The sequence below is a fragment of the Brachionichthys hirsutus genome, chromosome 18, assembly GCF_040956055.1.
Source record: "Brachionichthys hirsutus isolate HB-005 chromosome 18, CSIRO-AGI_Bhir_v1, whole genome shotgun sequence".
NCBI classification, from domain to species: Eukaryota; Metazoa; Chordata; class Actinopteri; order Lophiiformes; family Brachionichthyidae; genus Brachionichthys; species Brachionichthys hirsutus.
In genome coordinates this window covers 1,462,913-1,475,581 of record NC_090914.1, presented here as the reverse complement: position 1 = coordinate 1,475,581, position 12,669 = coordinate 1,462,913, and the positions used below count along the sequence as shown (strand labels likewise).

At 43.0% G+C, this 12,669-nt stretch overlaps 2 protein-coding genes across 3 annotated transcripts; one reads left to right on the top strand and one right to left on the bottom strand.

Moving 5' to 3' along the window:
- Positions 1–663: 663 nt before the first annotated feature.
- Positions 664–8,206, top strand: LOC137907893 (mitogen-activated protein kinase kinase kinase 7-like). Its single transcript, XM_068752254.1, has 14 exons — positions 664–732; positions 1,415–1,525; positions 1,606–1,671; positions 2,163–2,208; positions 2,426–2,561; positions 3,304–3,428; positions 3,618–3,746; positions 4,071–4,201; positions 4,519–4,579; positions 4,676–4,791; positions 4,868–5,006; positions 5,145–5,206; positions 5,370–5,485; positions 6,121–8,206. The coding sequence occupies exons 1-14, from the start codon at positions 667–669 to the stop codon at positions 6,287–6,289; spliced, it is 1,473 nt and encodes a 490-aa protein (XP_068608355.1). The 5' UTR covers positions 664–666; the 3' UTR covers positions 6,290–8,206.
- Positions 8,207–10,514: 2,308 nt separating this feature from the next.
- On the bottom strand, positions 10,515–12,669 carry gja10a (gap junction protein alpha 10 a). 2 transcript variants are annotated; one of them, XM_068752408.1, is made up of 3 exons: positions 11,648–12,669; positions 11,239–11,563; positions 10,515–10,553 (listed from the first exon to the last, which is right to left on the bottom strand). In XM_068752408.1, exons 1-3 carry the CDS (start codon positions 12,667–12,669, stop codon positions 10,515–10,517), a joined length of 1,386 nt encoding a protein of 461 aa, XP_068608509.1. The 2 variants fall into 2 exon arrangements, with proteins under 2 accessions (XP_068608509.1, XP_068608508.1); XM_068752407.1 differs by having other exon boundaries at positions 11,239–12,669.

The window sequence follows — 12,669 nt, the reverse complement described above, 5'->3', positions numbered from 1 at the left end:
GAACTGGAAAAGCACTCCCAGTCCTCCGCCCAGCAGCTCATTCCAATTCCAATCAATATATTTAGATTAAATATGAAATTAATTGGATATTTAAACTACTTTTCGAGACATTTCCAATAAAAACCTTCCTGTTTGTCAAGACACAAGAAGCAGTTCCCTGAACGCCTCATTCTCAACCACACTGAGGGGATGTCAGTCCTTCACTAGGAAGCTCTGCTGGTCCAACGCGTGCGTAATAACAAAATAATATGAATTATTGATCTGTTCATTATTGAACTGGGCTCGAATTCTGATGGATCAAGCGGCACCTGGGAGGAACAGGACGGAACAAGGACATAAAACTCCTTTCTCTTTCTCTCAGGCTCCATGATGGCTCGAAGAGAAGAGAAGATTTGCGTTTGAAGTTGATCCCTGATTGTTTTTTTTGGGCAGAGACGCGTCCCGTTGCGGCCGTGCCGGTCACGTGACCGTCTTAAAGCGACGCGCACACCCGACGCGCCGCTGCGCTCCACACATGCGCCGACGCGTCGGCGTCGCCCGGCCCCATCGACGCTCGCTACGACTTCCTCGTGAACGCGGAAAAAACTCCTTGCGTGCGTGGTGACAGAAGTCGTTCCGTTAACCCCGAGAACAGCTTCGCCCAGGAAGGGCGTCCGATCTTCCGCCATGGTGGAGACTCCGGCGGTCTGTCTGTTCGAAGACATCCAGTATGAAGACATCCACGTCGAAGCGGTGAGTGACGGAGGAACGACCGGGCGCGGAGCTCCGGTAACGTTAGCTGCGCTCTGCTAGAAGAAGAAGCTTCGGTGGTGTCCGCTGCGTTTGTGTCGTAGAACGGGTCAGACGTGAGATCCGAGCTGCAGATCCACTGGACCTCTGCGAAGTTGCGCGCTGACGCGTTTACGCGTTTTGTTCTGGAGTAGAGACAGTTCGTAAACTGGATCCAGTACAACAAAGGTGGCAAAAAAAACAAGTACGCGCATTGTTTGCTGGGGAAGAAGTTCTTACACAAGCAGTGAGAGGAGGAGAGCTGTTCGTTCTCCACTCCGGTAGAAATGAAAGAGTTTATACGCGTAAAAACGCGTATAAAAACAAACCGGAGTTCACGTCAAATGAATGTTTTACATTCTGTTTCTGTTCTATTAATAGAATAATAATGGTTAACGGCATTAGTGGCTTTGTGTCAGCTTGTATGGCCATTTATAGATTATTCCTCTTTTTTTTGTTTTTGTTTTATATATATATTGATTGATTTTGTTTAGTTAATTTGAAATTGAGGGGAGGATTTTTATATGAGCCCTTTCGGCTTCTTTTCCTCTCCTGCACCATTATTTGCCTTTGTGATGTTTTGTTTGTGTTTATTATTATGCATATGAATAAAATGAAAAAGGAAAATAATGGCGTCTTTGTCCAGGCTGTCGGCAGAGGGACCTTCGGAGTTGTCTATAAAGCTATATGGAGAGGAAAGGATGTGGCCATCAAGACCATCGATAGTGAGAATGAGAGGAATGCATTCCTGGTTGAGGTACCGTTGTTCTCTTTGCAGTGGTCAGCTGCTCCACATTGAGGGATCAATCGTACCCATGCTTTGTTCTTTGTGCCCAGCTCCGCCAGCTCTCGCGGGTAAACCACCCCAACATCGTTCAACTTTATGGCTCCTGTGATAATCCGGTAAGTTTACTAAAGACTGTCCCTGTTCATTCATTTAGGAAACCACAATGGCAAATAAGTCTGGGTCTGGGTAACCTCCCCCATTTATTTATGCATTGGTCTTAAACAGTGGCGTAGTGTGTAGTGCAGTCACCTCAGAGCAAGAGAAGGTACCGGGTTCGAGTCCCATCTGTGTGGGTTTTCTCCTGATGCTCTTGCGTCTTCCCGCCTCCACAAACATGCCGTTTAGGACCTTCTATGTCGTTCAGACACAAAACTGTACCCCAGATAGCATCAGGGAAACGAGGAGGCTTATCTCTGGTTGATTTGTGACGAGCTGCAAATTTAGTTTTCACTTTGTATTTGTTCACAAGGTAAACGTTTTAAAAACCAAAACCAAATTATGAAGGTGAAAACTGACACACAAGAAAAAATAAACTTTATTTTAGCCGATTAGCTTCTTGTTAGCGCAGACGTCTTGACCAGTAATTGAACATGATGTGTCTTCTAAGGTCTGTCTGGTCATGGAGTACGCAGAATGTGGCTCCTTATATAACCGTAAGTCATTCAACGTCTTAAATGAATTCCATCCATTTGCATAGATGACCAATTTATCATTCCTTAACACTTTGCTCAGACTCAAAGCATAATTCTAGATGTAAATCAGTGGATTTACGGTTATGTATGGTTTTATACAGCACCATGGATCTGATCATAAATTCACAGAATTCTCCGATTGCCTTTTTTTTTTTTTTTGCTTCTTATGTGTTCAAAGTGTTGCACAGTGCAGCGCAGCCTCAGTACACAGCAGCCCACGCCATGAGCTGGTGTCTGCAATGTGCACAAGGAGTCGCTTACCTGCATGCCATGAAGCCAAAGGCCTTGATCCACCGCGACCTCAAGCCACCAAAGTAAGACTCCGATTTTCAGCTTCACACCACGGAGTTTCTGGAAGAGCAGAATCCGAATCGGCTTCATTGGCCAAGTCTGTGCACGGAAAGAAGGAATCTCTGTGACTCGCCGGAAAAAAGACGAGGTTTAAATGAAACAGTAAACGGTGAGGTAGATGAGGTAGAATACTAATGCTATGCAATACTAGTTGCATAGCATTAGTATTCAGGAGTTCATCATTGGAGCAGTAAAGAAACTGCTTTCGTGTCGGGTGGTCTGTAACGCTGACCAGAGGGGAGGAGTTTGGGATTGTGGCCGGGAGGTGAAAGGTCTGCAGAGATGTTACTCGCCGGGTTGTCAGCTTCTTACTTTGTGCTTGTAAAAGCCATTTGTTGGTGAAACGAGGAATTCACAAACCGAGGTTCCACTTCTTCTTCCTGCCACAGCAAACAATTGAATGGGCTGACATCAAATTGGATGATTAAAGTGATGCCCATTTTACTGTAGTAGTAGTATTGCTTAAATTATTCCTATTGTTATGATTGCTGGTGTTGGTACATAGTAAAACCCTCCTCTTGGCAGAGGAACTCTGATTGGCCTGTAACATGCCAGGGAACAGGAGGGCGTCGGCTGTTTTTTCCAGAGCAAATAAACATGCTTGCTGATGCGTCAGGTTCATAGACAACATTCCACTTCCTCAGGAGATGGATTTCCTCACCGTATTTCCTTAAATGGGCAACCCCTGTCCCCTGCATGTTTCAGTCTGCTCCTGGTGTCTCGTGGCACTGTGCTGAAGATTTGTGACTTTGGAACCGCGTGTGATATCCAGACCTACATGACGAATAATAAAGGCAGTGCGGCCTGGATGGCGCCAGAGGTGTTCGAAGGTGAGCCACAAACCCGAGCTTCAATCCCCTTTCTGGTTCCGTCCGTGTTTGTGGAATAGGATCTGTAATATTTGCATTCGCTCTGAAATTCTGTACAAAGTAGGACATAATTTAGATTATATTCAGGTCTGAGAGGAATTAAGTAATTGATATTCAAAGTAATGACGAACATTGGTATGCGTTCCCCAGGCAGCAACTACAGTGAAAAGTGTGACGTCTTCAGTTGGGGCATCATCCTCTGGGAAGTGATCACACGCAAGAAACCTTTTGATGAGATTGGTGGTTCTGCGTTCTGTATAATGTGGGCTGTCCACAGAGGTGAGCGAAGCCCTGCACTGGCCACCCCCAGCTGCTCCCTTGATTTGCTCTTTGGTCCTCTTTTGATGAAATGAGATGCAACAGAATAAAACATTTTGCATCAGCAATTGAAAGCTGTGATATTTTAAAAGATGGTTGTACTTTTCTGAGCATCCAATGATATGGTCATCCAAAAAGTGGAGGCCTTTACAGACCTGCTGTTTGCTAATTCAAGTTTAAGTTCATTGTATAAATAGTCAGTTGGAGCTTGAAGTTGCTTCTGAGTCTGTGATATGGGTGCACATTTCTGACATTGATCTACATCTGGACTTCACTGCGATGCAGGTACCCGACCTCCTCTGATCAGGGACCTTCCAGAGCCAATAGAGACACTAATGACGTGCTGCTGGGACAAAGAACCCAACCAGAGACCCTCCATGGAGGAGGTGAAGAACAGCATGAGCCATCTTATGAAGGTACACATCTGTTTCTGTACAGATGACATGATGATGATGATGATGATGAATATATTTGATAGAATGTCAAACATCCTGTCTAACGGGAGCATTTCAAAAAAGCCATTGCGGTCTTGTTTCCGTTGTTGTAATTTTTGTTAAGTCATTGTTGACATCCAATTTCTGAGTTATTTGTCTTTTTTCCCTTTCCTTCACCAACAAAATTAACATCATGCTTCAGTGTATTGTCTCCTAATGATTACTTGCAGTCAACAGGTGTAAGTAATTGTAAAAAACTCTTTTCTAAATGTGCTGTTTGGTGTATTTGTTTATTCCAGTACTTCCCAGGTTCAGACGAACCACTCAAGCTGCCTCACCAGTCTTCAGACACAAGCACAGGTGATAAGAAGCTGTCTCCTAACTAGGGGTTCCATGTCTGTTCAGTTATTATGTGTTGCAAGCTGAGATAGAGTTTTTGTCTTTTATTTGTGTCAGGCTTGAATGATTACACGATCACCAGTAACAGGAGTGACAGCAACACGCAATGCAGAAACACTGTTGGAAGAGAAGAAACCCTGAAAAGCTTCCCGTCACAGTTCAAACCCTACAAGGTGATCACATTTAGATGGCACAATTGCGCTGCTACATCTGTTCTCCATCATTTCATCTTCTCTTCTTCTTCCTCAGGCTGGTACACAACACACTGCTCTGTCCAGAGTGTCCAGTACAGATAGTCAACCAGGATCCTTCCAAAGTTCAACCCACTGCACCAATCCTATGACCATGAGCAGCCAGTCGGAGCTAACGATGGCTTTGAGTTCCACAGGTAGGCAGGAATGGACAATCTGAGGCGAGAGGTAACATCTACTGTCAACATAGTGCCTGAATACTCCTACTTCAGCAGGCCAGCCTCTTTGGATATTGTGTCCACTTTAAATCACTAAGCTAATCTTTGTGTCCCTAGCTGCCAATGGTATGGATAACTGCATTATGAAAGCCTACCTCAAACTGGATCACCAGCTACAGGTAAAATACATGTTTGTCTACCATTATTATTGTGAACCTGAGAGATGGGTATTGCGAGTGAGCCTGAACGAGTATTTTGATGGGAACATTAGCTTCTCTTGACGCCGACATGTGATTTTGTTGTGGAACATTGAGCAAGTCTGTGGACCGCGTGTGCTTTCAGCCTCTGGCTCCGTGTCCAAACTCCAAGGAGTCCATGGCTGTGTTTGAGCAGCACATCAGGATGGCCCAGGAGTTCCTGAAGGTCCAGTCAGAGATTGCTATTCTCGTTCAGAGGAAGTAAGCACATCCCAATTGTTTGTATGATTTCAAAAGTGTCACAGATTCTGTCGAGGTGGTATGGGGTGCGATGGGCTGCAGAGTGGAGGCAAAGGGGCCAAGAAGTGCTCAGCACTTCTGGGAACTCCTTCAAGACTGTTGGGAAAACCATTTCAAGTGACTACCGCATGAAGATCATTGAGAGAATGCGAAGAGTGTGAAAAGAAGTAATCAAGGCAAAGGGTTTTAATTTTAAATGATCTAAAATACAATAAAAACTGCCTCTCACCTGTAGACTGCTGGGATAGGCTCCAGCAATACCTGCGACACGGTTTCGGATAAAGCAGTAAGGAGAATTAATTAATTTAAACCTGTTATTTCCCTTTTTTGGTTTACGACATAATTCCCGATTCATAGTTCATTCATGGTTTTGGTGCCTTCAGTGAGAATCTCTACAATGTAAATAATCCTGAAACCATTAGATGAGGACGAGTGTCCAAACATTTCACTGGTAGAGTATTAAAGGGTTAATTTAAGATCTAAACTCCCTTCATGCTACACATCACAAGATGCTAACACTTCAGATAACACGCTGCCGCCTGTTGAGAGCGTCTCTCTGACAGTAATGAGGGCCTGTGCCCCCCCCCCCCGTTCAGACAGGACCTGGTCTCCGAGCTGGAGCAGGAGCAGAAGGAGCAGCACACTTCATCCAGACACGTTCAGGAGCACAGCAAGCTGCTGGAGGACAACAGCAGCCTGATGAGCCATCATCAGGGCCTGAGGAGCAAACTGAGCCTGATCAAGAGTGAGCAGCACCAGAGCTAGACCGGGAGGCAGGACTCGGCACGCGGTCCAATTCACTGTAAAATCAGGATCGCCATGCACTTGATTGGGTAGTGCAGGGCCACAGGATTCCAAGTCACGCTAAACTTCAGTTTGGCACTACAATAAAGTAGTGGCAATCCTTCAAACTGATTCGGGCGTATTTCTGGACAGCATGTGAATGCCTCTGAGAGGATGCGCCCCAAGGCATGTAGGCTGGCGTTAAACTCGCCTGTGTTTCGCCCTGGCTTTTATTCTCATTGTGTGATCTGAACTTCTCCTGACTCTCAAAGCTTCGACAGTTCAACCACTGATCTCTCATCACAGCACCTGAAGGAGACTGGTTTTAAACAAACGAACAAAACACATGTCTTTGTAAACAAAGTACAGGAAGACCTTGACATACTAGTATAATTCAAGAGTTTTATTATCGTTACGCTAACATGACAAAATCGTGTGAAGGCCCACGGCTTCAGGCACACATAGGGACATAAAACAAAAACCAAAATCTCTCCTAAAACAACGCTTGTAATCCAAATTACTCGTATGTCAAATCGATTTTGTCCATTGAAGAAAAAAATCAGAAAATGTAATCCATTCCAGCAAAATGATATAAATAATTATTTACAGTATTACTGTAATTTAAAATGTGGTTTTAATGAGTTTTACCTTCGAGACAAACAATAGCGGTTAACTGTGGGGTGCCGTGCGAGGAGGGGGGGGTTGGACGGTACTTTATACAGTAACTGTACCTTACACGTACTCTTACATGAACTTAGACATGATAGTTCTGCTTCTGGAAGGCTTTGTGTTCTTTATAGCTTCCTCTTTGAGAATTGTGCATATCGTCGAGGTACACAAAGTGTTGCTGTTGTCTTACTGAATCCGTTTCTGACCTGGAAGTTTTAGCGTGTGCCTTTCTTGACGGCGTATGAGCTCGAATGTGCACGTGTCGGTAGATGAGACTAAATTAAACCAAGTTACTGCGATGGAAGTGTAGATATTGTATAAAAGCATTTTATATGTTTATTATGTGTCATATTTTTTACTAGTATCCATCGATGGTACTTCTGGTGTTTCAGACAACACTGTGCAGCTCCAGAACATTCTCCTGATTGTCCATTGTCGTAGCAAATAATCATGATTTTCACTTTTGGGTATTGAAACTGTGGGTGAGTGAAGTGATTGACCAAGTAATTTCTGACAAAATATTTATTTCATTGAACACTCCCAATAAGAAATGAGGTTTAAATGTGACTTTCTTCTTTTTGGAAATCTGAGGGTTGAATGCACCCAATCAGCAAATATATATCAGTGACTGACTTCAAGATAAATACAAGCACATTTTGTTGTCTTAAATTAAATCGATGTGACTGTGGGAGATGCATTTGATGAAGGTATTATTGATCCAGTCTCAAGTAGACATGTAGAGGCCAGTGATTTCTATTTTCTATTTAGAATTATTGAAAAGTTCAGATTGTATAGGTTTTTTTTGGGGGGGGGGGGGGGTGATATTATAAAGACAGGACCTTCCAGTGTGGCTAATGTCACTTGAAACCGTTATATAGCGAGTCCTGCACGTCTCGTCTGACAGCCGAAGAAAATCTTTATAGGAAAACATTTTGAAAGAAAGAATTTTATTTTATTTTTTAATCACATATTTCCTTTTGACCCACGGTTGCATTTCACTGAATTATATGTGCTGTTCTGCACCCCATTAGTTGGCTGAACGATCATTTGTCACTTGTTTCCATGGCAGTGGGTTACTTTACTTTGTCCTTGTACTCCAACAGCAGTCTCTGTAGTAGTAGTTGTAGAACTAGTATTTTCAGTACAGTATATTATAGATTAAGCATTTTAAATGGTATAAACTGCAGATATAGTTATGTCGTTACTAAATAAAACAACTTTTTCTTTTAATTGTATTTTGTCTGTATTGTGTCATGTGACCAGGGGCCTATAGAACAAAGCAAGTTCGACACACCCAGGATATGAGCCAGTTACCTGGGTGACTAGTTTAGAGCTATAAATGAAACGGAGATTTAAAAATTCCATTTTAGATTATTATGGTCTATGAGTAGCAAATACGTATAACTTGTTTTCATACATTTAACATGACCGCTATCTTATTAAACACATACTGAATATATTTTGTACCACATATTGGTGTTAAATACATTTTACATTCACCCGTCCAAAATTATACATTTCTCCTGACAAACCAACATCCACGCTGACGAATATTGATTTAGGGACATGCCAAATTCATCTGCTGCTGAAAATTCAATGGTGCGGCATGTGTCAGGGCTGAGTGCTGCCAGTCTCACAGCGGAGTCATCCATCGCCTCAATGAGACGAGCATCCGTCCAGCCGTCCACTTTCTTGACCACAAAATCCTTCCTCATACTGGACAGAAGCATATGCTTCATTCATCAAATGAATTAATCTAAAACAAACGGCCGCTCCAACTGTGATGTTGAAAAACGATTGTCTGAAGCAAACTTGGATATTTGAATCAAACCAACATGTTATTTCGTCCCATGTGAGATTCCCGGACACAATCAATTAGTCACTCAATCAAAGGAAGGCCATCTTTGCTTAGGCATCTGAAAATTATCACTTCAAAAATAACTCTCAGTATTTTCTTTAACGCATTCTAAACAACATTCCTTTAGAGTCCTGCCAAACAATCCTGTTTGCGCCTCAACGCGTCGGGCTTTAACGTTCTTACCTTCAGAGTCTTACCGGCTGCCTCCTCAGGTGAGAACTCTGTCTCTGCGTGGGCTACTGTGGCAGCATTCTCGCCGCTAATGTCCTCATCACAAATGGACACCAAAAATGTTTAATAAGTAAATTAAAAGATAAAATAGATATGTATGAAATGTGCACTCCATGGCACTGACAAATATGTTTCTGTGATTTTCCTGAATTTGATCGGATCTCGCACTTGACAAAATATCAAATTGAGACATGAATGAATCAGAATTGTTCTGACCTTTTGGCACAAACATTCTTCAGTATACAACAGCAAGAGTCATCAGAGTCGAGCAGAAGTAGCTGAACAGTTGGCATAAAATATCTATAGTGTGTGATTTCAGATTCACTCTAATGATAAAGGATAAATAAATATACAGGATTAAGAACTGATATGATGCTCACTGTGGCGGATGGAAAGGCTTCTGCACATTGACACTGACTGATGGCAAAGAAAAGCACTAGTGTGACTACGACAACAGCTTCTCAGTCCCTTTAATGACATTTTGACCACAGTGGGTTTCATATTATGGCATCACATGTAGCATTGAGCGTTGCAGTGCCGGCGATCATCTGGCCATGTTTAAATTTCATCATAATAATAATACATTTAATTTATAACGCACTTTATATTCCGAGGAATCTCAAAGTGCTACAGGTAAAATAAAACAAGTAAAAAAAAAACAAAGTAAGCATCATATAAAAACAGAAATAGGCCAGGCATAAAAAACGTTACAAAGCATAGACCTAAAGAATTAAGGAAATTATTTTCTAAAAAGGAAGGTTTTAAGTCCAGTTTTAAAAGCATGAATTGACTGAGGAGCTCTCAATTTCTCGGGGAGCAAAACCCAGAGACGAATAAGATAAACACTTAAAACGACCAATGAGACTGTGGCGTTGCATCAAATGTTTCTTCCTGAGATCAGGTCTTTCAGTTTGCAGTGACAGTATACAGTAAAGGATGCTGTACTCTGGGTTATTGTGGCATTTCATTGTTATTTTGGGGTAAATAAAAACAAAAGCATGAGTACATGTCATTGTGTTGGTTTTTTACTAAATATCTATTCACCAAATGATTGTTATTTTGCTTACAAATCATATGTAATCTGTAATGTATAATAATTCCTCAAAACAATAGTGTGTAAATGTTATTACACACACATATTCTAATAAGTCTGGTAACTTGTAAAAAAGTATTTTAGACTTCTAAGGTCCGTGTCACAGAAGCCTCAGCATACATTGTTTAAAGTGCATCATGTAGAAATCAGACACAAGGAAGGAGGTTTGTCCTCACTTGTCTTGTTTGTCCTCACAGACAGGACTATAAGGTGCTTCAACACGAACTGAGGACGTACTTCCATGGGACTTTCATGGAGGATCAATGTTGATTGATGCATCATTAATAAAGTTTCTTCTGTGTTGTGAGCCGGCGGGGGAATCTCACTCCTATGGCCATGATGTCATTCCTATGATGTCACTTCTTCATGATTGAGGATATATCCAGAAACATGCTCTGAAAAACACAACACACAAAAAACACAGCTCGTCAACCTTGCTACTTGAGTAATTCAATTATAGAATACTACTAATGTACTATTTAAAAACATCAAAATAACAAAATAACCTAGCATTATTCAATAGTTAAAAGTGAATGAAGTATTTCTATGAATCCTGAATCGTTGAGTACCTCTGTAGAATACTGAATGTAATATTAGACACAAGTCTGTTGGAAGTTTAATTGTTAATTAATCATCTTTGAGCATTCAGTGAATGCACAATTGATTTAGAGTACTTTTTGTCATTTGTAGTGATTTGTATTTGTGAATGAAGATATATAATTTGAACATGCATAGGAAATGCCCGATATCAAAAATTCAAGTCAATTCGTAATTTTATAAATTGTGAGAATTGTTAAGAAACTTTGATTTATAATATCTTTGTTAGTATGTGGTCACAGATGTTAAACATTTGTTGTGCTGTCTGTGCCATGTCTGCCAAATAGCCAATAGATACACGGACTCCAAGTTAATGCGTCCACTGAAAGGACAGAACGCGAATGTTTTTCTCTTCTATCCAAGTCTTCGTTCCCTGACTCGTTGGGTAACATGCTACTTGAATGTTCAGGCTAAAGGCTTCTCTCAATCCTTTCTTTTGTCTCTCCCTCTCTTTCAGAAGAACTGTTTCTGCTCTTTACTTGCCATGGACATTCTTCTCCCCCCAGCTGGTGGCATAATGGGCATGTCCCTCTGCAGGGAGCCCAGCTCGTCCGACTCCTCGGAGGTATGTAGGGACGAGCTGGCGGAGCGACTGATGGAGGACAAGCTCTCAGAGGGCGACCTGAACATGAAGCTGGCCTTCCTGGGGTTGGAGATCAGGAACTCGCTTCCTATTGAATCCCTTTGCTCATCTTCCACCACGCCTCTGATGGTGCTTGGCCTTGAGGTGCAACTTGACAGCAGAGCTTCAAAGTGACCAGGATGAGGGTGTCCCACCTCATTGTGGTCATCATGTTGACTTGTTGTACTTTCCTCAACGATGGATCCAGCATAAACCCAGCCTGGATTGTGGTCCTTTGTGGCTGTATGGATCTCTGGACCTTCATGGGACTGGGGGGCATGGTAGCCAAAGTTCTGGCCCGACATAGACCTAGGATTAGGGCAGATATAGATGGGACTGTGTCCTAAATGAGTCGAGATGTTCTGTCTTGCAGTGTTTTGGTGCACTTTGGCGGGCCCGGTGCCGTCCTGAGGAGGCTTCATGTCTACCTCTGGAATCACTTTGAAGGTCTGAGTCAGAGGCCCATTGTGAGGCGACACATTACTCATCACACAGAGGTGTGGCGAGGATGCCTTCTTCTTGGACTTGTAAATCAAACTGTCATCTTCTGTGTATCTCTCTCCATACAGTATCTGCTTGATTTTCCTGATTCCCAGGTGGGAAATTTCCAGAATATTAAGAAAAAGGGAAACGCCGGCGATGGCGATCATGAAGACCATGAAGATGGTTTTCTCTGTGGGCCTGGAGATGAAACAGTCCACGCTGTTGGGGCAAGGCAGCCGCTCACACTTATAAAGTGGCTTCAGTTGGACCCCATAGAGTATATACTGGCCCAGGATGAAGCAGACCTCCACAAACGAACGTGTCAGGATATGGATGACGTAGGTTCTCAACAGGGAGCCTCTAAGAGGAGCCTTTTTCACTTTCCTTTGCTCATCCAACCGCCTCAGCTCCCTCTCTATGCGCTTATGTTCTTCCAGCGCTAACTCGGCCTCGTCGAGCTCCTCCTTCAGCTGGGCTCGTCTGCGGTGCCGCTCTTTGTCCAGCATTCGGATGCAATAGAGGGCATGTCCCATGTAGATCAGCGAGGGCGCCGAGACAAAGATCACCTGCAGAACCCAGAAGCGAATGAGGGAGATGGGGAAAGCGCCGTCGTAACAGACTGCCTTGCAGCCCGGCTGGTCGGTGTTGCAGACGAACTCCGACTGCTCGTCATCCCACACGTCCTCAGCGGCTGCACCCAGGATCAGCATGCGGAAGATGAACAGTATGGTGAGCCAGATCTTTCCCACAATGGTGGAGTGAATGTGAACCTCTTCCAGGATGCTGCCAAGCAGGTTCCAGTCACCCAT